General features: G+C 42.1%; 1 protein-coding gene across 1 annotated transcript in view; it reads left to right on the forward strand.

The window, feature by feature from the left end:
* The first annotated feature begins 12,644 nt into the window (after positions 1 to 12,644).
* The window catches only part of LOC117513686 (succinate-semialdehyde dehydrogenase, mitochondrial-like), a 41,666-nt gene continuing 27,413 nt past the window's right edge, over positions 12,645 to 26,897 (forward strand). The window contains exons 1-4 of the mRNA XM_034173925.1: positions 12,645 to 12,984; positions 19,081 to 19,164; positions 23,230 to 23,400; positions 23,868 to 23,984. Coding sequence (XP_034029816.1) covers positions 12,703 to 12,984; positions 19,081 to 19,164; positions 23,230 to 23,400; positions 23,868 to 23,984 — 654 coding nt within the window. The 5' untranslated portion in view covers positions 12,645 to 12,702. The remainder of the gene's footprint in view (positions 12,985 to 19,080; positions 19,165 to 23,229; positions 23,401 to 23,867; positions 23,985 to 26,897) is intronic.

Genomic DNA, 26,897 nt, shown 5'->3' on the forward strand with positions numbered 1-26,897 from the left:
AGTCATGGAGAATGGATCTGGAGCCAGGTGGCTGCCTGCAAGATGTTTCTGGCGAAGATGGAGTGCAGAGCCAGGTTTATATACAGATGTTGATGAGATATGGAACAGGTGTGTCAATCAGCTTACAGCGCACCACTTGTGCAGAGCAGAGGAGAAAAGCAGCAGCAGAAAACAGCAAAGCAGGCAGCCCGTGACAGGACCCACACTGCAGCACATAGCAATGTAACTGTCAGTGCACCTGATGTGAAACGCTTCAACATGGGATCGATCTGTAGGATATGGCATGCTGGCTATTTTTGCAATTGCATCCTGACTTTCATCAGCAGGTCTTTCCTCTGCATTCTCTTCGTGTAATGTTAAGGGAAGTGCTGTCACTTCACCCTCCTGTTGACTGTTTCCGTTGCTGCCCTGACATGAATCAGTCATGCACTCCACCTGTCGATCCTCATCTGTGATGGGCTCCTCTGGATCATGTAGTGATACTGATACATCTCCCTCATTTACTTTACTGGTAGATGGCCTGTTCCAGGATAAAAGAGAGCTGCTACCTTGAGCTGCTTTTGTAAACTTTCCTTTCTTGGCATTATGCTGCAAAATTTGTGAATGAGATAAACCAATGTTGAGCATAAAAACCAAGAGTGACTGACTAAATCTCACACAGCACAGCATGGTACAGAGTGAAACTCACATATAATGGATTCAGGTGGACCAGAGAATTTTGTCCATTATAATCGAAATCCGTTAAATGTATAAAATGGACAAATCTGTGATATGTACGAGGTCTGTTTAGACAAGTATCAAACCTTTTTTATTTTTGCAGTAACCTTATGGATTTGAATCACGTGTGATTGCATCAACCAAGCTTGAACCTTTGTGCGCATGCGTGAGTTTTTTCACGCCTGTCGGTTGTGTCATTCGCCTGTGAGCATGCTTTGAGTGAGCACTGGTCCTCCCCCCTCGTCGGATTTTCATTGTGAGGAAAATGTCTGAACGGCTGGAGCAGCGCTGCATCAAATTTTTCCAGAAACTGTGAGAGACAGCCAGGTGGACACCATTCGGAAAATTCAGATGGCTTTCAGGGACGATTTTATGGGCATCACACAGATTAAGGAGTGGTACAGCCGATTTAAAGACGGCGCATAATGGCGGAGGGCGCGCCGCGCTCCAAGCGGAAATCGACAGGCTGAAACGACCAGATCATTTCCAAACTGAATGCTGTGTTGATCCGGGACGTCGTCTGACTACCAGAGAAATGGCAGAAAAGGTGAACATCAGCACTTTTCTGGCACATTCCACTGTTAAAGGAGATTTTGTCATGAAAACAGGAGCCACAGAGCCGCTAATGGCGCGGAACGAAAGCACCTCCGTGTTGGTCTCACAGGACATGTTATGACATGCTCAGCTCTTTGACAATTTCCGGATACCTCACTCGACTGAAAAGCCACCCAAAGCCATCTGAATCTTCCGAATGGTGGAAGAGCTGGGCATGTCCCGTGAGACTTCCAACACGGAGGTGCTTTTTGGTCTGCGCAATTAGCGGCTCCATCCTGCCGCGCAAATTCCGCCGCACGTCTTTCATTACAAAATCTCCTGTAACAGTGGTAATGTGCCGAAAAAGTGCTATGTCCACCTCTCTTGCCATTCTCTGGTAGTCACACGACGTCCCGGATCAACACAGCCTTCACTTGGAAATGATCTGGTCGTTTCAGCCTGTCGATGGCCGCATCGAAGTGCGGCGCGCCCTCAGCGCTGCTGTGGGCCGTCTTTAATCCGGTTGTAATGCTCCTTAATCTGTGTGATGCCCATAAGATCTTCACTGAAAGCCATCTGAAGTTTCCGAATGGTTTCCAACTGGCTGTTTCTCACATTTTCTGAAAAAACTTTGATGCAGCAAAGCGGCAGTCGCCACTCCTCCCACAAAGCATTCCCACAGGCGAATGACGCAACCGACAGGCGTGAAAAAACTCACGCATGCGCACGAAGGATCAAGCTTGGCTGATGCAATCACACGTGATTCAAATCCATAAGGTTATTGCAAAAAATAAAAAGGTCCAATACTTTTCTAACAGACCTCGTATGTAACAGATTAGTTACAGTCAGGAGCCACCGAACTATCTACAGGGAATCTCCAGCACAGTTAGGCTACGTATTTCCTTGAGTAAACACCTGACCTTGAATAGGGACCCTGCCCTCATTTAATGACTGGGTCAAATCTCATCTGAAAAAAATAAACACCTGCTTTAAATAAGCACCAGGCATTATGTGCATTAAAAGATTACATTTGGTCAAGTCACTCTGGCGTAAAACTTGTACAAATTCTACAACCCCTGGCAAAATTATGGAATCACGGCCTCGGACGATGTGTTCATTCAGTTGTTTAATTTTGTAGAAAAAAAGCTGATCACAGACATGACACAAAACTAAAGTCATTTCAAATGGCAACTTTCTGGCTTTAAGAAACACTATAAGAAATCAGGAAAAAAAAATTGTGGCAGTCAGTAAGGGTACTTTTTTAGACCAAGCAGAGGGAAAAAAAATATGGAATCACTCAATTCTGAGGAAAAAATTATGGAATCATGAAAAACAAAGAACGCTCCAACACATCACTAGTATTTTGTTACAACACCTCTGGCTTTTATAACAGCTTGCAGTCTCTGAGGCATGGACTTAATGAGTGACAAACAGTACTCTTCATCAATCTGGCTCCACCCTTTCTCTGATTGCTGGTGCCAGATCAGCTTTTGCAGGTTGGAGCTTGTCATGGACCATTTTCTTCAACTTCCACCAAAGATTTTCAATTGGATTAAGATCCGGACTATTTGCAGGCCATGACTTTGGCCCGATGTGTCTTTTTTGCAAGGAATGTTTTCCACAGTTTTTGCTCTATGGCAAGATGCATTATCATCTTGAAAAATGATTTCATCCTTCCTAAACATCCTTTCAACTGATGGGATAAGAAAAGTGTCCAAAATATCAAGTAAACCTGTGCATTTAGTGATGATGTAATGACAGCCATCTCCCCAGTGCCTTTACCTGAATGCAGCCCCATATCATCACTGACTGTGGAAATTTACATGTTCTCTTCAGCAGTCATCTTTATAAATCTCATTGGAACGGCACCAAACAAAAGTTCCAGCATCATCACCTGCCCAATGCAGATTCGAGATTCATCACCGAATATGACTTTCATCCAGTCATCCACAGTCCACGATTGCTTTTTCTTAGCCATGTAACCTTGTTTTTTTCTGTTTAGGTGTTAATGATGGCTTTCGTTTAGCTTTTCTGTATGTAAATCCCATTTCCTTAGGCGGTTTCTTACAGTTCGGTCACAGACATTGACTCCAGTTTCCTCCCATGGTTCCTCATTTGTTTTGTTGTGCATTGTCGATTTTTGAGACATATGCTTTAAGTTTCTTTCTTGATGCTCTGATGTCTTCTTGGTCTACCAGTATGTTTGCCTTAACAACCTTCCATGTTGTTTGTATTGGTCCAGAGTTTAGACACAGCTGACTGTGACAACCAAACATCTTTTGCAACATTGCGTGATGATTTACCCTCTTTAAGAGTTTGATTAATCCTCTCCTTTGTTTCAACTGACATCTCTGTGTTTGGAGCCATGATTCATGTCAGTCCACTTGGTGCAACAGCTCTCCAAGGTGGGATCACTCCTTTTTAGATGCAGACTAACGAGCAGATCTGATTTGATGCAGGTGTTAGTTTTGGGGATGAAAATTTACAGGGTGATCCATAATTTATTCATCAGAATTGAGTGAGTCCATATTTTTTCCCTCTGCTTGGTCTAAAAAGTAACTGTTACTGACTGCCACAATTATTTTTCCTGATTTCTATAATGTTCTTAAAGCCAGAAAGTTGCCATTTGAAATTACTTTAGTTTTGTTTCATGTCTGTGATCTGCTTTTTTTCTACAAAATTAAACAACTGAATGAACATCCTCCGAGCCGGTGATTCCATAATTATTGCCAGGGGTTGTACATGCAGATCCACCTTGGAGTTGCTGTGGAGGACCCGAGTGCAAAACAAAGGGAGCAGCCAAAGGGACTTACTTACATTGGTTCAGTGGCTTTTTCTGGATGAATTTGTCCCTCAACAAGCTCCACTTCTCATCAACCTCCAAACCAATGATACATATATTTCCCCCCATGAATTGTGGGTCATTTGAGTGGGCTATTTTTGACTCTGTCTTGTAAAGTGGTCATGTCTGATCCATGGTCCAAATGTAATCAGCATGTTCACTGCAAAAACCTTTAAAATATGAAGGGAAAGGAAGGAGTGAAAGCATAAAAGTGATCAATCAAAGCCTTTTTTGGTCTCCGTCATTTAGCAGGTGTGCATCAGGCTCCAGAGAGGGTTTGCAGCCACGCAGAGGGCTCTGATCTAAAGCGGTTTGGTTGGTCACACCCAGGGATATGTGTGACACTTATGTATGGAACCAAATTTGCACTCTAAATGGAACCAAGCTGCACTCTAAATGCAAATGCAACACAAATGGGATGAATTAATCCATGTCATGTGACATACAAAGCACCAATCAAATGACCTGGATCCACTCAGCTGTTATATAATATACAAATAATGAATGTTTATGAGTTCAATGGTACGAATATTTCATGAGGTGAAAACTGGAACAATGAGGCCAAGCTGAGTTGAATGGTTTGTTCCAGCTTTCACCAAATTAAATATTTGTTCCATTGAAAGAATGTAAAAACATTCATTATTTGTTTTATATAATGGCTAAAATAGATCCTTGTCATTTGATATTTTATTAATTTATAAAGAACAGAAAAGGGACTTCATTTTGGTGTTCCACTACTGCTAAAGTCCAACACAGCTTTTAATCTGAACAGCTGTGTGTGTGCAGAGTGCAATAGTACCAAACGTATGTAGTGTGCCTTAATTGAGAGAATGGCAACATAACGAGTCAAAAAAAAAAAAATGGTCATGTGACTCGTGGTGCCATCTTGGTTCCAAAATAGCGTTCGCTTTTAATGTGTCTGCATGTAAATCCAGCTATTTTATTTATTTATTTGCTGAAAATGACGGGTTGCTGTGCGTTTGGATGCACAAATAGACACAGCAAGGGCGTCAACATGTACAGATTCCCTTCGGATCCGAACAGAAGAAAAATTTGGGAAAATAAAATCAGCCGTGTGGGATGGAAGCGACATCATTGTCAAACTTTTGCAAAGTAAATTTATTGTTCAGTCCCATGTACAGTAAAACTCACCTAAACCGTCATCATATAAACCAGATATTCACAGTCGCTGGACAAAAAGTCCCAAGTTTTTGTATTGTTTTCCATGTAATAAACACCGTATAAAACAAATTTTGTACAATGGATTTTTCGCTCACATCTGATAAAATGTCTCATCCGATCGCAGTGTATTTCCATTAAACCCCTTGCATGTGGGACCGGAGATCTTTCCATGTATAAAAGTCTGACTGTTTATTTTTTTCACACCGTGCTCAGACTCGGAGTTGCAGCCTGATTTGCACCTGCTAAATCAGACACAAAAGGCTGTGATTAGACACTTTTCTGCTTTCACTGCTTCGTCTGCCATCATATTTTAATAGTTTGTGCTTCAGAAAAGTCCGCAACTTTACAGCATAAAGTCAAAAAAGAGGAAAATGTATAGCTTACCTTTGAATTGGAGGTGATGTTTGTAGAAAGAAAAGCTTGTTTAGGGTTACATTAGTCCAGAATAAAGTATAATCCAGAGACGGAGAACTTTAAAACTGTCACGCACATCGTTGCATGACAGAGTTACAGAGCTGCAGAAGCATGAATCAGGCTTTAAATTAATTAAATGAATCATCAGAAATTGTAAATTTATGTACATTTGACAGCTTAACTATTTTTATATTTATTTTGATAGCACCTGTACCTGGACGTGTTGCTGTTGCTGTATGTGGTATGTGGTTAAATTATTTTTTTAAAAAGTTGAAAACATTAAAGGTTCATTCAGTAATTCCAGTAGAATCAAAATGGCGCCATGTTCTGAGTTGATGCCACTCTCTCAATAAAGGCACTCTAAATGTAAGGAACAAATTTCCACGCCTAAATGGAACCAAATTTGCACTTTAAATGCAACGCAACACAAATGGGACGAATCATCCATGTCAATGTGACATACAAAGCACCAATCAAATGACAAGGATCCACTAGCTGTTATATAATATGTTTTTGAGAACAGTTCTTAATCATGAACTATGTTTTTCAAATATAATTAACAATGGCTTATGTTCTTTTTTATCACTTTAGACAATGGAATCCTACTTTGACTGACCTTAGGCAGTGCAGTATTCTTTTATTAGCATGCTGGATTCATGTTTGACTGCCATCATTATGCAGTGTTTGTTTACACTGTGCTCATATTCTAACCATGACACTTTCACATCAAAATAAGTAAGATTTTAAATTAAACAGAACTAGTGCACTTGTCTAATTTGTAAAACAGTAAAACCGTCTTTAAATTCTCTGTCTGTCTCTTGCAGTTTGTGCCCCCCCATTAAACATGACAAACATCAGACTGGACAAGTCTTTGAAATCACGTATTTCATGACTCATAAGTACTAAACGTGTAAGTTGTGGTTATGCACAGATGCTGTCTGTAAGAAAGGTAAGCGTTTCACCAGGTGTGATGCCTAAATGTGACCCCACTTTTTTTAAGGAAACATCGGGCCAGTAGCCATGTAATGTTGTGCAGCCTCACTATATGTTAATTGCTGTGTGTGTGTGTGGTGGTGTGTGTGTGTGAGATTGCTGTGGTGAGCAGCAGCAGTTGGCCTCTGATGCTGTATGAGTGCAGGAGGGCCAAGGGGCGGGAGCGTGTGCACGCCTGCACATCAGATTGGGGCAGAATTCTCACAAGAACTCAAATAAATGCATGTCAGATATCAAAACACTTTTTATGGGGGGGGCGAGAGGGGTAATTATTATTTCGAATATTGATGAATGGGAAAAAACAATATGCTCCAGCAAAAAGAGCATTTTTCCTCATCCAGGGAAAAAGGGCAGGTGTGTGAGCATCACAAAGGGTCTATCTGTGCACACGCCTGCCTCCCAACTGAGGCTGGTTTCGCCGACCGCACGGTCCTCCCTAAAAACTGGTCCGCCCTGCCTTCACTGTGCATGTGTCATTTAGGAGCGTCACCAGTGATTCACGGATCTATACCTTGTTTCTGCTTCAAAGTGCACTTCAGTCATCACCCTGTTCAGCAACAGATACCTGAAGCTTAGTTACAACAATCATTTCCACATAAATTCAGCATTATTTCCATAAAAGACAGAGCAGTGAGGAGCGCGACAGCAGCATGTCTAAGTCTGACTCTCTGAGTCTGGATCTCTACACCCAAAGCAATCAAAGGGAATAATGTGATTATTAACCATCAGATGACAAAGTAAAACTGCTTAAATCATTCAAAAGACAGTTTTAAGCAGAAATGAAGCAATAATCAGTGAATCGCTACTGATGCTCAGAAATGACGCACGAGCAGTGAAAGCAAGGGGGACCGATTTCTAGGGGAGACCGTTCAGTCGGCAACACCGGGGCCCATGTACAGCCAGGTGGACTGAGACAATGCAGATTAAATGTCTTGGACACAAACAGGTAGCAGGATTCAAACCCAGATCTACATCTTTTTATCCTCTGATCTTTATGTCATTGTTATGTATTTGCATTAATAAGTGTTATGCAATAAGTCACCAGAAGAGGGCACCAAGCAAAAAGATACGTGCATATGTTGAGGAGTTCACTGGAGCAAATAAAAATGAGAGAAGAAGTGAATAAGCCGGAAAAGAGGAATGTCTCCGTGTAGCTCTGTGTGTCCCTGTGAAATTGTTCGCATTACACTAAAGGAGCAACATAACATAAATTGGCGACGAGTGGTGTAGTCCTGAAACTTTGCGAATCGGATGGATTCCCAGTGTTGATCAAGTTTTGGACTCTAACGGACAACCACATTGTGAGGTGGCTAGCTAATGAGCTGGTATGGACTGTGTTGAAAAATAAGCCACTCTTCTTCCTCCGGAGAATCAAATGCTGCAGTGGCAGTCACTGAAAACAGACACATAATGGCTGGAGTGACTGGACATATGGATCCCTTTGATGATGCTGGGGAGCAGTGGATAACGTATATGAACGTTTTGACCATTATATCCTGGCTAATGACATACAGGCCGAGAAGAAAGTGCCGGTGCTGTTAAGTGTGATGGGACCCAAAACATATGGCCTACTCCGAAGTTTGGTAGCGCCTATAAAGCCTGGAACGATGGCATATGAGGACATTGTTGGTGCCTTACAGTCCCACTTCACTCCAAAGCCGCTTGTGATTGCTGAGAGGTTTCAGATCCACAAGCGTAATCGGGGGAAGGAGAAACAGTCGCGCAATATGTCGCTGTGCTTAAAAGACTGTCGGAACACTGTGAGTTTGGTGCTTACTTGGAAGACGCATTACGTGACAGATTTGCTTGTGGATTAAAGTGTGAAACAGTGCAGAAGTGCCTCTTGACTGAGAAGGATCTGACATTTCAGAAAGCAGTGGATTGTGCCGTATCGGCAGAGACCGCGGCGCGCGATGTGCAGCAGTTAAGCGGATCTCTCAAAGTGAATGCGGTGCTGTCGGAAAAATGCAGACGTTGTGGAAAAATGAACCATATGGAGGATGACTGCTGGTACAAAGACCGTGACTGTCATCAGTGTGGGAGGAAAGGCCGCACGAAACAGATGTGTAAAAGTAAAGCCAAAAACAGTCAAGTTAAAGAAAGGAAACAGAAAGAGGGAAAACCTGAACATAAAGGTAACGCTATTAAACACAAGAGGAAAGATAAAAAGAGGAGAATTCATCATGTTGAGGCAAATGAAAGTGAAAGTGATAAAACTAAATCTGATACTGACAGTGATTTAGGACTGTATACTCTGTCTCAGAAAGGAAAATATTCACGAATCTCAGTGATGCCTGTCGTGAATGGGAATAAAATGGAGATGGAATTAGATACGGGGGCTGCTGTGTCTTTGATTTCTTGGTAAGAATACAGAAGTAAGCTAAACAAATTGCCTCTGCAACCAACTGATGTCATGCTAAAGACATACACGGGAGAGCCTTTGGCCCCAGAAGGAGTCATTAAAGTGCAAGTACAACTGAACAAACGACATTGCCCTTGTATGTTGTGAAAGTGGATGCACCCCCATTGTTCGGTAGGGAATGGCTGAGAGCTATTAAGCTAAACTGGAAAGATTTAAAGACTGTGCATGCCATTCAGCAAAAACAAACAGACAGCTTAGAGACTGTGTTAAAGAGACATTCCGCTGTCTTCTCCAAAAAGCTAGGCACAATGAAAGGGGTTAAAGCCAGACTGACCCAAAGGCCAAGCAGTGTACCTAAATTCTGCCCACCACGAAATGTGCCTTATGCACTTTGACCTAAAGTGGAAGCTGAGTTAAAATGCTTAAATGAGCTTGGAGTGATCTCACCAGTGGAGCATAGTGACTGGGCTACGCCTGTGGTGCCTGTTAGCAAGAAGGACGGCACAGTGAGACTTTGAGGAGACTTTAAGGTCACTCTCAATCCAACTCTTTGCATGGATAAATACCCAATCCCACGCATCGAGAACTTCTTTGCTTCTTTAGCAGGAGGTCAACGCTTTATTAAACTGGATTTATCAAATGCCTATCTACAGATGGAAGTAGAGGAGAGCTCAAAGGAGCTGCTGACTATCTCAACACAGAAAGGACTGTTCTGCTTCAATCGTTTACCCTTTGGCATAGCATCATCACTGGCTTTATTTGAAAAAGCTATGGACCAGGTACTTCTTGGACTGTCACACACTCATTGCTATTTGGATGACATCCTTATCAGTGGCACTGACGAGTAGACACACCTCAAAACTCTGGATGCTGTCCTGAGCAGGCTAGAGGAGTATGGCCTGCACCTGAAGCAAGAAAAATGCTTGTTTTTCCAGGTGTCTGTGGAATACTTGGGCTATATCATTGATGCGGCTGGGCTCCACAAATCACCAGAGAAGGTACATGCCATTGTGGAAGCGCCAGCGCCAGGTGATGTCAGCCAGCTACGTTCTTTTCTAGGGACACTTAACTACTATGGACATTTCATCCCTGACCTAGCCACTGTTTTGAAACCACTGAATGAACTGTTAAATAAAGAAAAGAAATGGCAGTGGACATCAGCCTGTGAGTCAGCGTTCCAGAAAGCTAAAGCAATCCTATTGTCACAGGAAGTACTCACCCACTACACTCCTGAGCTGCCTCTCCGTCTCGCTTGTGATGCTTCACCTTACTGGGTAGGAGCTGTGCTCTCACACAGTATGCCTAACAGTGAAGAAAAGCCTATAGCTTATGCATCACGAACTCTTAATAAAGCAGAGTGAAACTACGCTCAGATTGAGAAGAAAGCATTAGCCATTGTTTTCGGAGTATGCAAGTTCCACCAGTATCTCTATGGTAACAAGTTCATGCTGCTCACTGATCATCACACTCTGATCTCCATCCCGAGTCCACTGAAAAGTACACCATCCATGGCCGCGGCTCGAATGCAGCATTGGGCGCTCCTCCTGCCCGCACACAATTACACGATCCAATACAGAAAAGGTGAATTACATGCCAATGCCGATGGTTTGTCACGTTTGCCACTTCCACATGCTCATGAGGACAAACCTGGGACAGTGGAGGTATTCTACACATCTCAGTTGGATACTCTACCAGTCAGTCACACAGAGATCAGACGTGAGACCATGTCTGACACCACCATGTCTCATGTTTTAGAAATGGTCACAACTGGTCGATTTCCAGCTGCAAAGGACGCAGGTGAAGAGCTGTCACCCTATCTGCTGCGCGGGCATGATCTCACAATTCAACAAGGATGCCTCATGTGAGGTGTTAGAGTGATTGTGCCACCTAAACTGCGCCCTCATATTTTGAAAGAGCTCCACTCAGCTCATCCGGGTGTGGTGCGATGAAGAGTTTAGCACGTAGCTATGTGTGGTGGCCTGGTATTCACTCTCAGATTGAGCTTCAGGCAAAATCTTGTCACTCATGTCAGCGTGTGCAAAAAGACCCTGGATTAGCACATTTACACCCTTGGATGTGGCCATCCAGTCCTTGGGAAAGGATACAATGTGGATTTTGCTGGTCCATTTGAAGGACACATGTACCTGGTCACAGTGGACGCACATTCCAAATGGCCAGAGGTGCACAACATGGATGGCACCACAGCGGGCAAAACCATACAAGTGCTTAGGGGCCTTTTTAGTCGCTATGGTATTCCGCACATCCTTGTCAGCGACAATGGCCCTCAGTTCTGTTCTGAAGAATTCAGTGCATTCCTGAAGTTCAGTGGAGTCAAGCACATTCGTTCAACGCTGTACCATCCGTCCACCAATGGTGTGCTGAGCGTTTTGTGCAGACCTTCAACCTGCTTCAAAGTTCCAGAGGAACTGCACCTGTGCAACAAACGCCTTGATACACTTCTTCTAACATATCGCAATACCCCTCACACAACAACAAAAGAGACACCAGCTATGTTGTTCGTCGGATGCAGACTTCGCTCTCGGATGGATTTCCTGAAACCCAGTGTTGCTGGAACAGTGCACCGGTCACAGGAGGCCCAACAACAATGCCGCCACCAACGCTCCAAGGAAAGACAGTTTGATGTCGGGGAGCCAGTACTTGTGCGTGATTATAGGAAGGGGGAGGAGAAGTGGACACGAGGTATCATTATGGAAAAGACTGGTCCAGTGTCGTACAAGGTAACTGTGGGAACACAAGGGGTATGGAAATGTCATGTGGACCAAATGCTGACACGCCCTAAGTCAGTGGCTCCGCAGACTGCAGTGGACCATCCTGTAAGTCACCCACTGATAACACCGCAGAGTGATAGTTGTATTACACTTGACCCGAGTACACCTCATCAGGAAGGTAAGACTGCTCAGGTTCCTGAGACCACCATGCAACCCAAAACACCACAGTCTACTAAACCACCACAGACTGAACATAGCAGATGGTCAGACGCTATCCTGTGAGGATCACTAAACCACCTGCACGGTACCGTGATGAGTAAACATGCTGAAAGAGTTTAATAGTCGATATGTGATAATGTTTGAGTTCAAAGACAGTGTTTCACATAAAGGATATTTTTATATATTCTTCTTTATATAGAAGATGAGTTAATCTCCCATTTTGAGTTGATGTGTTGTTTCTTTAAAAAAAAAAAAGAAAGGTATCTTTTAAGTTTTGTTAAAGAAACATATTTTGTGTATTGACCACATATCTTAGTAGGAAGGAGATATGTATTTGCATTAATAAGTGTTATGCAATAAGTCACCAGAAGAGGGCACCAAGCAAAAAGATACGTGCATATGTTAAGGAGTTCACGGGTGCAAATAAAAATGAGAGAAGAAGTGAATAAGCCGGAAAAGATGAATGTCTCCGTGTAGCTCTGTGTGTCCGTGTGAAATTGTTCGCATTACACTAAAGGAGCAACATAACAGTCATATCTTTGAAATGTCAGGGCCAAAATCCCTGAAGCTGCTGCTGATTTTACCTGCACTCGATTAACACACACACACCTCTCAACTTGAGGCGTCACGTGGTCAGCATTCCTGCTCCTGATTGACTGAAAGTTGAGACGTGGTACTCCTGCCGCTGTCGATGACAGTCAGTCTGCAGCATGACCGCCTGCTGTGTCCCGAGGACCGCTTCTCTCCTCCGGCTGCTTCTTCCTGCCGCGGCCGCGCAGCGGCGCTACAGCCTGAACATCTCCATTCAGCTGCTCCGGACGCAGGGCTTCGTGGGCGGCCGCTGGGTGTCCGCAGCCTCGGTGTTCCCCGTCCTGGACCCGGCTACGGGACAGGAGATCGCCCAGGTGTCGGACTGCGGAACGACCGAGGCCAAGCAGGCTGTGGACGCCGCGGTCCAGGCCTTCTCCTCCTGGAAACACTCCACGGCCAAGGTGGGCGTCCAACCGCAGGTCGCTGTCACGTGACCGATGATTTTTTGCACACCTGAGCGGAAAAATTTAACCTGTCAGCTGAAAAACTGCACCGACAACACTGTGGGACTGCTTAAACTTAGAAAAACACACAACAATAAAATAAATTAAACTTAATTAAATTAAACAAAACTACTTATAAAAACACACATAAATAAAATTATAATACTAATGAAAATATCACTATCACTTTAGTAAAACTAAAATACAACTTTTTAGAAACAAAAAAAAATTTAATGCTTGTGCAGGTCTTTAATTAGCATTAATTAACAAGGCCGTAGCCAGGATGTGAAAGGGGGGGGGGGGGTCTTTTTTTGGTGAAAGTGGACCTTTCTTTGTTGGCAGCCCCCACAGAATTTTGGGATTTTGATGTCCAGGGATGCAATCTGAAGATTTTTTTGATGACTGTTTTCTCCCCCAAATTTAGTTCTTCTGCTTAATATGTGTGGTCTTGTATGTTTTTTGGCACATTTTCACTTTTTCATTGCTTTACTCCAAATAGATATCGCAGCCTACATGTTTACTTGATAAGATTACTGTCAGTCAGAATCAGAAGAAGTTTATTGCCATTGCCAGTGAACAGGATTCACAGACTAGGAATTTGCTTCGGTACAATGGTGCAACATTAAGAAGAGATAAAATGCTAAGATAAAATATAACATATGTGTCAAAATAAGATAAAATCTAAGATAAAAAAAAGAAATATGAAATATGAAAGGCTATGTGCAACAGAGAAACAGAAAAAACAGTGCAGTGGGAGGAGTGCAATTAAAAACCAAAGTACACTGTCTAAAGTGACCCGTGATAAAATGATAAAGTGACAGAGTTAAGCTTAAGGTGACTGAGTTATGAGGAGTTCATGAGTCTAACGGCAGAGGGGAAGAAACTGTTCTTATGGCGGGAGGTTCTGGTCCGGATGGACCGTAGCCTCCTGCCCGAGGGGAGTGGTTTGAACAGACTGTGTGCAGGGTGAGAAGGGTCAGCTGTGATCCGACCTGCTCGGACCAGAGTCCTGGAGACGTGTAGGTCGTGGAGAGATGGAAGGCTACAGCCGATCACCTTCTCAGCAGAGGCCACAATGCGCTGCAGTCTGTGTCTGTCCCTGGCTGTGGCCCCGGCGTACCACACCGTGATGGAGGAGCAGAGGATGGACTCAATAATGGCCATGTAGAACTGCACCATCAGCTGGACAGGCAGCTTGGCCTTCCTCAGCTGCCGCAGGAAGTACATCCTCTGCTGGGCCTTCTTGATGAGGGAGCTGATGGTTGACTCCCATTTGAGGTCCTGGGTGATGGTGGTGCCGCTTCGATGGTGGTGCCGAAGAAGACCACAGTGGTGATGGGGCTGTTGGTGAGGGCGAGCGAGGGCGGGGGTGCTGTGGCTTTCCTGAAGTCCACGATCATCTCCACTGTTTTCTGGGCGTTGAGCTCCAAGTTGTTGCTGCTGCACCAGGTCACCAGCCGGTCCACCTCCCTACCCTGTAGGCAGACTCATCCCCATCCGAAATGAGTCCGGTGAGGGTGGTGTCGTCCGCAAACTTGATGAGCTTTACGGAGTCATGGCTGGAGGTGCAGCAGTTAGTGTAGAGGGAGAAGAGCAGAGGGGAAAGGACACAGCCCTGTGGAGATCCTGTGCTGAGAGCCTGAGTGTTCGAGACATTTTTTCCAGCCTCACATGCAGACTTCTGTCCGTCAGGAAGTCTGTGATCCACCTGCAGGTGGAGTTGGGCACGTGGAGCAGAGAAAGCTTGTCCTGGAGCAAAGCTGGAAGGATGGTGTTGAATGCAGAGCTGAAGTCCACAAACAGGATCCTAGCGTAGGTTCCTGGTGAGTCCAGGTGCTGCAGGATGGAGTGCAGGGCCAGGTTTATGGCGTCATCTACAGACCTGTTGGCTCTGTAGGCAAACTGCAGGGGGTCCAGGAGGGGGTCGGTGATGGACTTCAGGTGGGATAAAACCAGGCGTTCGAAGGTCTTCGTGACTACAGACGTGAGAGCCACAGGCCTGTAGTCATTAAGTCCAGTGACGCGTGGTTTCTTGGGGACTGGAACTATGATTGAGGACTTGAAACAGACTGGAACATAGCATGACTCCAGGGAGGTGTTGAAGATCCCCGTGAAGACTGGGGCCAGCTCATCAGCACAGTGTCTCAGGGTGGCAGGAGAGACACAGTCTGGGCCCGGGGCCTTACGTGGATTCATCCTTTTGAAATGTCTCCTCACATCCTCCTCAACAGGGGGAGTGGGGGGAGGTCCAGAGTGTTTGAGTATCCAGTTGTGTGGGGGGTGGGGAGGTGTGAGTCCTTGTCTTCAAAGCGTGAATAGAAGACGTTCAGGTCGTTGGCCAGCTTGAGGTCGTCAATAGAACGAGGTGCTTTGGGCTTGTAGTTGGTGATCTCTTTCAACCCCCTCCACACAGAGGCCGAGTCATTGGCAGAGAACCTTTGCTGCAGACGTGAACTGTACATGGATTTAGCCTTTGCCACCTCCTTGCTAAATCTGTACTTTGCACCTCTATAGCTGTCTCTGTCTCCTTCTCTGAAAGCCACCTCTTTCTGCTGACGGAGCTGCTGGAGTTTAGGTGTGAACCAGGGCTTATCATTGTTATATCTCACCCTGGTACGCTGTGGGATGATGCTGTCTTCACAGAAATGAATATATGAATATATCAATCAATCAGTCAATCAACATTTATTTCTACAGTCCTTTACAGCAGCCAGACAGTGTTCAAAGTGTTTTACAGCAAAATCATGGAACAGGAATTCACAACACAAATGTATAATAGAATTAAAAAGGCCCACAAAAACACAAAAACAAAACACGTCACAGGGTCACCACATGTTAAAAGCCAGTTTAAATAAATAAGTCTTGAGGTTTGATTTAAAAAGTACTGCATCAGAAATAGTGTGTAAAATAGAAAGTAACTTGTTCCGCAGTCTGGGTTCAGCTACTGCAAAAACACAATCACCCCAGAGTTTGTATTTTGACCTCAGAACATCGAAAGTTGACCAGATGCCCGTAATGTCCGACTGTAAGTGCAGAGAGTTAAAACTGCAGGCAATTAGGAAGATGCAAATCCATTAATAGCTTTAAAACTAAACATTAAAATCTTAAAATCAATTCTAAAATGAACTGAAAGCCAGTGGAGTGAATAAAGCACAGGTGTAATTTGCTCACTTCTGGAAGTATTCATTAAAAGACAAGCAGCAGAATTTTGCACTCTTTCAGCCTGGATTCTCTCCTGGTTTGCAGTCTCTGAGCAGTAGGATGGAGAAGTTGTGGTTTTATGTGGAAAGTGTGATCTAATTGAGAGGTAAGAAGGTGTTATCAGCACTATTTACTTCACGCCGTCCTCAGAAAGAGACTTTAGCTGTATTTGGGAAAAAAAAGAATATATGTAACATATCGTGCATCTGCAGCTGTTTTTAGTTTAACTACAGCGAGGATGTACAGAGCAGCACAGAGTTTGAAAGAAAAGTTTGAAATATGTTATAACTCTGTTCTTTCCTCACACTCTGAGACAGGCCCATTGCAACAAGGCAAGCAAACCAATCAATTGCCTGAGGGCTGACCTGGCCTAGAGCCCCCAGACAATGACTGGTTATGAATTTTATGCAACAACAAACTGTGTGAGCGCCACATTAAATTCTGTGACAGTTAATGCAGAAAAGTGCAGCAATACTGTCATCAGAATCCCCCTCGAGGGGCCCCTCCCACAGTAGCCAGCCACGTGACGTAGCTCAATTCGACAGGTAAAGTGAACCGTGCGGTGGAGCTCATCTCGAGGGGTACTAGTTCATAGGGGACTCGACACCAGCAAAATACAAGACTTCAGCAATCATAATGTGGAGTTATCTGTCAGGAAGCCAGTAAAGAAAGAAGAGAAAGGAAGAGGAAGAAAAAAAATAGGACAGTGGTAAGTGATAATTTACATTAGATACATTCAGCCTATGTGTCAACAAAATATAATGTTTTTGTTAGCTACCTGTCTGGCTGTGTGGTATTAACAGTGTTGCGTCATCTTAAATGATTAATGTACACTCCAGAACTGAGTTTCCCAAAAAATAATTTATTGAACCACACTCAACTTCCTTGGTCTCATATCGCCCTCTGCTGGCCTCTTATGAGCATAACACCCAAGGAGTCATGTAGACATACAAACATAATATCTATGATATCTTCTCCCCCTTAAGTTAACAACTTATACCTGTTCACATTTAAATATTACTTTTGTTAATAGCTTATTTTTAATAATGCATGTTGGTTATTATGAGATGACGGTGGAAGGTTTTTATTTTTTTTTGTTGCAAATATTCAAATACACTACTAAAGAAATATTTTATTGCTATAAAGTGTGACCTTAAACGGTGTGTCTGTGCTGTGGTTCGTGTAGGCTTTGGGCAGACGGGGTGGGGTGGTGAGGCATAGGGGGGCTTCCATGAAAATTCAGTAAGGTATATCTTATATATTATATTCCAATTCTAAGGTGGAACTATGCCAGTATACAAAGGTATATCTAAAAAGGAAGCGTATAGGAGAGTAGAAAAGAGTAGAGTAGAGCCACTTAGGTGCCTGGTCTTGAGAACCAGGGATGGTAGGTTAAAAAGCTTTTTTATCCCATGGGAACTCTCCCTACCCACCCAAGCAGCTCAAGAAAAATACAAAATGTCCATTTTGCTTGGGGCCCCCAAATGCCTTTAAAATGGCCCTGCTCTGAGACACAAAAGGGAACTCTTTTTTTTTTTTTCAACTCAGACCTGCTGCGCAAAACGGTGGACTGACAGCTCACAGCATCGAACGCTGATGGAAACACAGGGAGGTATTACAGGTGTACCAAATGTGTTATACTGGTACTCTAATAATACCGTGATGTGGTAGAGACTCTGAACAGGCACGGAAATTGTGGCAAAACTGGGTACCTATACCTCAGTGTCTGCACATTTGAGGTATATTTTAGTTTTTAATTTTCTGCAGCTCGACAAACTGTTTAGTAACTGCAGGAAAATTTGTGTTAAATGTGAGTTGATATACATGTGCCTGAGATGAACCTAAAGCAGCCGACGTCGACCTGAACTCTTAATAATTAATCAGCTGCTGTTATTGAGTCACTGCCGAGTGTCATTCATTGTCCGAACCTTCTGGAACATCATGTCTCTGTCACCGTCTGCATGTAGAGAGGTTTGCTTGTACTGCAGGAAAACAGTCGCTTTTAGTAAATGTACAATCTATAAAACACCTCTTACCTGTGTCAGCATCTTTGTGATGGAAAAAAGTCTTAGCTTCAATCTGAAGCGTGCATGAAGCAAAATGTTACCAAATGTCACTGTGATCTGAAATGTGTTCATGTGAAGTCATTAAATCACCTTTCAAGCAGATTACAAAATATGTGATTAAGATAATTAGACTTATTAATGTGAGTGATTGTTTAAATATAAACGACTGCAAAGAGTGTGTACTGTAGAGCCCAACAATATTACAAAAAACTGTAAATATAACCAAAAACCAGCCAACATACGCCCCCCCCGCTGCCTTCATTCAGATTGTCAGTCGCCACGTCGCATCACTCAGCATTTGCATAAAATTGACTTAGTCTATTTTGGCCCCACCCAGCTGGCGGCATAGAGACCTCTTGTTTCTGTAACTCTGATTAAAAATAAATGGCAGGGGGTTGCTTTGCCACGGTCTCTTTTAGTTAATGTACTCAAGGGATGATGGGGTCCCAGCCATGCTTAGCAGCATTGTATGCAATGCTGTTGGACTGCCCTCTGCTGGACACCCTACAAAATGACAACAGTAAAATTGTTTTTCTGTATTGTTAGTTTGGTAAAATAAAAAATTTTCATATCTAGAAAAATAACAAGAATAACAGAGGATTTAGCCCATTCCATATAAAATATACAATATAAATCGTATATCACAAATTAGCCTAAAAATAACCAGGATATGACTTTTGGTCCATATCGCCCAGCTCAAATGACAGCAGTACAAAATCTTGTGTTGTGGTTGAAGCTGAAATGAGCTTGAAAGGTATGGTTTGTTTTCTGATGGGTTTCCTTCCAGGAACGTAGCTGTCTGTTGCGGAAATGGGTTGACCTGCTGACACTGCATAAGGAGGATTTGGCCAAACTGATCACTTTTGAATGTGTGAGTACCATGAAGTTGAAAAAGTACAGTGTTTCGGTGATCTCTGAATTACAACAGTCCAAAGTCATCCCGGGGTGGAAAACTGGAATTGGCCTACAGGGGGCGACATGCACACATTAATGGGGCACAGTTGCTATATTAGATTCAGTTTATTTATATAACGACAAATCACAACATAACTTACCCCTAGACACTTAAGAAGAGTGAGACGACCTCACCAACCCCCATAACATTAACATAAGATAGAGGAGAAAGAAATGGTTCCGTATAACACTAACATCTTACAAAATGGAGAACAGATGAGTCTTTAATCTAAATTTGAATGACTCCAGAGAATAAGACTGTTTTATCTCAGCAGGCAAATTGTTCCACAAAACAGATGAACAGTAAGAGTAAACTCTGTGGCCTGCTGACTTCTTTTTAACCTTGAGGGCACATAATAATCCTGCATTCTGAGAACACAAAACCCAGGTCAGTACGTAAGGTTTAATTAGGTCGGCCAGATACGGCGGTGCGAGTCCATGAAGGATTTTGTATGTTTATAGCAAAATCTTAAAATGAGACCTCACATGGACAGGAAGCCAGTGAAGAGAGGCCAAAATTGGGTAATATGGTTCATCTTTCTGCTCTTGGTCAGAACTCTAGTAGGGCATTTTGAACTAGTTGGAGATTTCTAATACTGGACTGTGGTAAGACAGAGAATACGTTACAATAATCCAGTCTGGAAGAAACAAACACATGGATTAGAATTTCTGTGTCACCCATAGATAGGATAGAATGAATCTTCACGGTATTACAAAGGTGATAGAAAGCAGTTCTAGTGATTTCTTTAATGTCTAGGTCAAAGGACAGTGTGGGATCGAAGGTTCCTCACTTATTCATTCATTTATTTAGCACAAATGAGAATCACAATAGAAAGAGAATAAAAAAATGTACATATATATATATATATATATATATATATATATATATATATATATATATATATATATATATATATAAACCTGAGATTATAATGATGAAAAGAAAAACCCAATATGAATATACTGTGCAGGGGAGAGGTAGAAGCCAAAAAGGCTTATCAGAAACCCACTCCCAAACAAAATGAAAAACAAAAATATCACAACAATAAACAAAACATTTAAATCAATTCATGAAGTATAAGATGTTTGAATCAGTTAAAACCAGGTAATATATTAACATTATAAATACTCATACAGGAGCTCTGCTTTTAATCCACTTTTATATCTGTATAAGGTGATGGGTGGATTTAGAAGATGTACTGTATTATTCCAAGATTTAACACCATGATATCTAATGTGATGATGATAACGAGTCGCAGAAATAAATGCGAATGAGGTCTGCCTTGTTGGATAATTATGAATTTGATGGTTATGCACAAAATAATATTTAATAAAAAAGGCCACCTATTATCATTAAGAGCTCTGAAGACAAATATACAGGTCAGGAAAATATTTATATGATAGATATTTAAGAGCTGCAATTTAAAAACAACAAAGGTGCACTAGGAGCGCTAGTTTTCGAAAAGGTAGCTATTCGAACAAATTTTTTTCTGTAAGAGAAAAATTTTGTTTATATAAGTTACAAAGGTGCTTCCCCATACAATATTGCACTAAGTTAAATACAGATAAACTAGACTGTGATATAATGTTAAGACATTTGTGATGTACAAAATATCTTATTTTGCTTATGATTCCTATTGACTTAGTTATTTTTTTACAAACATGTTCATTATGTTCTTTCCAACACAATTTGTCATCCATCCATACACCCAGAAAACATGTAGAAGAGACCCTTGATATTTCTTCGTTGTCTGTGTAAATTTTAATTTGATCATGATTACATTTTTTTATTGCCAGCAAATAACATAAAATTAGACCTTTTTATATTTAACAATAATTTATTAACTTTGAACCACATTGAATAATTCAAGAGATCATTGTTTAAACTTTTAACCAACCCATATATCTTTGCTGGAAATAAAAAGGTTAGTATCCTCAGCAAATAACAATGGAAATCACTGATATATATTATGAATAAAAGCAGTCCCAAAATCGAAACTTCAGGAACTCCACAGTCTATAGAATTAATTTCAGGTTCCAAATTCAGAAGAACATACTTTTTTCTCTCTAATAAATAATTACTAAATCATTTATGGACAGTTGCTTTAAATCCACATTTATGGAACTTAGAAAGCAAAATTTCATGATTTACTGAATCAAACGCTTTCGAAAGGTCTAAAAACACACCAATTCCAAATTCACTGTTGTCTAAAGCTGCATGAATTCTATCCATCAGTTCAATCAGGGCCATATATGTTGAATGATTTTTCTGAAATCCATATTGATAGTTATATAAAATTGAATTCTTAAGCAAATGATCATTTAATCCGTTATAAACAAGTTTCTCCAGAATCTTTGAAAAACATGGCAAACTGAAATAGGCTGATAATTTGAAAAAGATGCTGGGTCACCTTTTTAAACAACGGTATGATTTTAGCAATCTTTAAATCAGAAGGTACAATGCCCGTTTGCAAGGACAATGAAAAGATATGTGTAAGTGGTTCAGAAATTTCATGTATGACGTATTTTACAATAGATGTACTTATTCCATCATGGCCGGCTGTAGATGGACGTAGTCCAGCGATGATCTCACATCCTCTTATCGCTCTGATGAATAACACAGGAGTATAGGGTTAGTCTTAGCAGGTCAAAAGATGTCCGTGTCTCACTCGACCTGTCAGTCATCTCAATCTTGTCATAATTAAGTGTAGGAAGTTCTCAGACACCCAGTTTTTCACTGAAGCCAGGCAGTCCTTAGGGTGGGTGACATTGCCTGTTGACTGCAGGTAATGTCACCCACCCTAAGAACAATTGAGTATCATCAGCATAACACCGGCAAGAACAACTGAGTATCATCAGCATAACAATGAAAAAAGTAATCCCATAAGGTCACAGCATGTGCCCAAGGGGTGCTATATATAGATGTAGCTGTATATGCTATGTGAGGGGAAAAACCAGCCCAATCTCACAAGTTTTTTTTTCATGCTCCCGTAACAAAATGATTCACATTTTCGTGATGGGTTTTTTTTTTAATCTTACTATTACTAACCCTGCCCCCAACCCTAACCTTAACCATAACCTAACCCTACTCCTCCTCCTATCCCTAACCATAACTCCCCATCCCCCGCATTAGTTTTAATTCTTTTCATTTCATGCAGCCGTCACAGAATGTATTACAATAAATTCATCCTTCCATTATGAACATTTAGCACTTTTTGTGACAATATCACGAACCAATAGATTAATGTATATTTTGCGCTGCAGAATCGTGACATTTCGTGAGACTGGGTTTGGAAAACCTCCCACAGGTTGTGACATGATACAGTTTAATTCCATTCCGTATTTTATAGATTCCCCCCCACCCCCACTTAGGTTTTGTATAAGCTCCTCAGTTCTTTACTGAGAGGTCGTGACCTTACAGTCTGACGATTGGCTCAACACAACGGCCATGATTTGAATTTATTTCATTTATATAGTGCCAAATCACAACAAAGCTGCCTCAGTGGGCTTCATACAAGTAAAGTCTAACCTTACTAACCCCCAGAGCAAGCACACAGGCGACAGTGTTAAGGAAAAACTCCCTCTGATGATTTGAGGAAGAAACTTCAAGCAGACCAGACTCAAAGGGGTGACCCTCTGCTTGGGCCATGCTACTGACACGATTGACAATACAAATATACAGGAAATTTTTGATGTCACCAAACATATTGTCCGTCGATATAGTACAGACAGAAATTGCTTTTCCTCTTTGTGACTGAGTACTATGAATACCCACGTTTATTATTACTATTATTATTAATTATTTTAGTTTGCATCCTCCTGCAGATATTTCTTGTTTATTTTGAAGATGAGAAGCTGGAACACTGTCATTTCTCTAGCTGCTGATGCTGTGGATGAGCTGGACTGGAGACATATTCCTGCAGAACCACAGCGATGAAGGTTTTCATTGCTGTTACTTTACTGTGTTTGCGCTGCGTTTCAGGGTAAACCCATGCGCGAGTCTCTTGCTGAGATTACGTACACCGCTTCCTTACTGGACTGGTTTTCTGAGGAAGCTCGGCGAGTATACGGTGACATTGTGCCTTCACCCTCCAAAGACCGCAAGATCCTTCTCCTCAAACAGCCAGTGGGCGTGGTTTCTGTCATCACACCGGTGAGCAGCCATTGAGGGAAAATCTTAAAATCAAATTGCTCAGAGTCAAGATGAGAGTGATAAAATAATAATAAAAACACAGATTCTGATAGAATTTTTCCCATTTTTCATTGAATTGTTTAATTGGCAGATATACTTTAATTTGGTTTCATCTTTGCTTGCTTTGGTCTGAAGTCTTTCCTTTATGATATCATAAAGAGCTGTGATTAAAACACCTTCACAAACTGTTGAGTTCCACAGTAACCCGGTCTGCAGGATTCTGTTCTTTTGGTGTTTGTAGTGAATCAAAGTTAAAGTCCTCAGACAGAATGACTGAGAACAAAAACTCAGATGTCTAACTTCCTGTCTGTTGGATGAATAAATGTTGGCAGAGGTACGCACTCCCTGAGTGCTCTTAAAGCTCCATTAGTCTACAGCGTAGCATTTTTTAAATTAAATCTTTCATTGCTTTGTGTTGATGTTGATAGTGGAATTTTCCCAGTGCCATGATCGCCAGGAAGGTGGGAGCTGCTCTGGCTGCCGGCTGCACGGTGGTGGTCAAACCGGCAGAGGACACGCCCCTGTCAGCGCTCGCTCTGGCTGAGGTCAGTACATCATCAGTAGAACAATCGTGATCCGTGTGTTTCGTGGATTAATTGTTGCATAGGAACCGCATTATGAACATTGTTTTAGAAAAGAACAAGGGAGATGTGCAGAATGGCAGCAATGGCAGAGACACAAAGTTGATCAGTCACAGGATAAAGTTAGTAAGAGTAGAAAGAGTAGCAGAAGCTAGGCTTAGAAAAGAGATGAAGATCTGTGAGCAGCAATATGGTTTCATTCTGAGAAACGGCATGACAGATGCAATCTTTGCTCTGATAATACTGATGGGGCAGTATGGAGAAGGCCAGAAGGAGTTGCATTGTGTGTTTGTGGATTTAGAGAAAGTTTATGACAGGGCGCCAATAGAAGAGTTCTGGCATTGTATGAGGATGTCTGGCGTGGCAGAGAAGTATGTGAAGGTAGTGCAGGACATGTATAAGGATAGTGTGACAGCGGTGAGATGCACAGTAGGAATGACAGACTCATTCAAGGTGGAGGTGGGATTACACTAAGGATCAGCTCTGGGTCCTTTCTTGAGGTTGACTGATGAGATCAGGCAGAAGTCTCCATGGACTATGATGTTTGCAGATGACATTGTGATCTGTAGTGAAAGTACAGAGCAGGATAAGTCCCGCTTGGAAAGGTTGAGATACAGTGAGGAAAATAAGTATTTGAGCACCCTGCAATTTTGCAAGTTCTCCTACTTAGAAATCATGGAGGGGTCTGAAATTTTCATCTTAGGTGCGTGTCCACTGTGAGAGACATAATCCAAAAAATAAATAAATCAGGAAATCACAATGTATGATTTTTTTTTTTTTTTTTTTTTTTTTTTTTTTTTTTTTTTTTTTTTTTTTTTATAATTTATTTGCATGGTACTGCTGCAAATGACAGGGTGTAATAACAGGGTGTTCAAATACTTATTTTCCTCACTGTATGCTTTGGAGAGAAGGGGAATGAAAGTCAGTAGAAGCAAGACTGAGTACATGTGTTTGAATGAGAGGGAGCCCAGTGGAATAGTGCAGTTACAAGGAGTAGAAGTGGTGAAAGTAGATGAGTTTAAACACTTGGGGTCAGCTGTCCAAAGTAATGGAGAGTGTGGTAGAGAGCTGAAGAAGAGAGTGCAGGCAGGGTGGAGTGGGTGGAGAAAGGTGGCAGGAGTGATTTGTGACTGAAGAATATCTGCAAGAGTGAAGGGGAAATTCTACAAGACAGTAGTGAGACCAGATATGTTGTATACCTTAGAGACAGTGACACTAACAAAAAGACAGGAGGCAGAGCTGAAGATGTTGCGATTGCTTGAATTACTTTGAGACGAAAATAGAAGACATTAGTAGAGAAGCTTGAATCTTCGACTGGACTGGGTTGCTTGACGTGAGGACGTTTCGCTTCAAGTCAGTCAGTCCAGTCGAAGATTCAAGCTTCTCTACTATGGAAACCACCTGGACAACTGAGAGCCTACACAGAAATAGAAGACATTAGGTTAAACATATCCCAGCATGCCTTAACCCAGCCACCACACCCTGCTATTGAGGTGGGTGCCATTACTGAGGTACTATCTAAATTTACAGAATTTCATAGTATCACACTGGGCGTGCTGACGAAACTCGTAACGTCTACAAAAAGCACAACCTGCTTATTTGATCCTATACCAACAAAACTGTTTAAGGACCTGTGGTCCAATCTTGGGCCGACTGTGCTGGAAATTATTTCTCTCTCATTAACCTCTGTGTTTCAAATCTGCAGTGATTAAACCATTACTTAAGAAATCTTGACCTTAGTGTATTGAAAAAAACTATAGGCCGATATGAAATCTATCATTTTGCTCTAAAATTCTGGAAAAGGTGGTTTTACAGCAGCTTGTGGACCATCTTACTGAGAATAATATTTTCGAGCCACTGCAGTCTGCTTTTAGAAAATAGCATTCCACAGAGACAGCTCTCACTAAAGCAGTGTATGATCTTCTGCTTAATTGCAATGGATTTGGACACCACTATGGTTCTGGAGCTGTTAGATCTTAGTGCTGCATTTGATACCATGGATCATCATAATCTACTCGATAGGCTGGAGAATCACTTCGGGATTACTGGGAGTGCCCTTGCGTGGCTGACATCATACCTGACCAGTCGTTCTCACTGTGTTTTGTACAGTAACACTACCTCTAACCTTAGTGCATGAAATTTGGGGTTCCACAGGGGTCCTTCTTAGGCCCCTTGCTTCTCTCCCTTTATATATCACCCCTTGGGCACATATTGCGGCGTTTTGGGATCACCTTTCACTGCTATGCTGATGATACTCAGTTATACATGCCGATAACTACTGGTAATCTCATCCACATAAAATCCTTAGAAGATGGTCTTGCATCAGTGAGAAGCTGTATTTCTAGCAGTTTCCTACTTTTAAACTCTGATAAGACTGAAATGATGGTTCTTGGTCTAGTGAGACATCAGCATCAATTTGACCAGCTAACACTTAGCCTAGGCTCGTGTGTCATACATCACACTGACAAAGTGAGGAACCTTGGGGTAATTTTTGATCCTACGTTGTCCTTTGACCTCCACATTAGAGATATTATGAGGACTGCTTTTTTCCACCTGCGCAATATAGCGAAGATTCGTCCCATCAGGATGGAGCCACCAGGCAGGAGGAAAAGATGGAGGATAAATAGGAGGTTTGTGGATGTGCTGAGGGAGGACATGCAGGTGGTTGGTGTGACAGAGGAAGACAGAGGACAGGGTGAGATAGAAACGTTGGTGACCCCTAATGGAAAGAAGAAGACTTTGTCAGCCACAAAAAAATCATCAATATTTGGTCTACCTTAAATGTAATCCTGCTGTACATCCCGGTGTGGTTGTGTGGTCATGTCGGACACACAGCCAGTTGTTAATATCTCCTAATTTATCGACCAAAGTGATGAA

The sequence above is a fragment of the Thalassophryne amazonica genome, chromosome 7 (genome assembly GCF_902500255.1).
Source record: "Thalassophryne amazonica chromosome 7, fThaAma1.1, whole genome shotgun sequence".
Lineage (NCBI taxonomy): Eukaryota > Metazoa > Chordata > Actinopteri > Batrachoidiformes > Batrachoididae > Thalassophryne > Thalassophryne amazonica.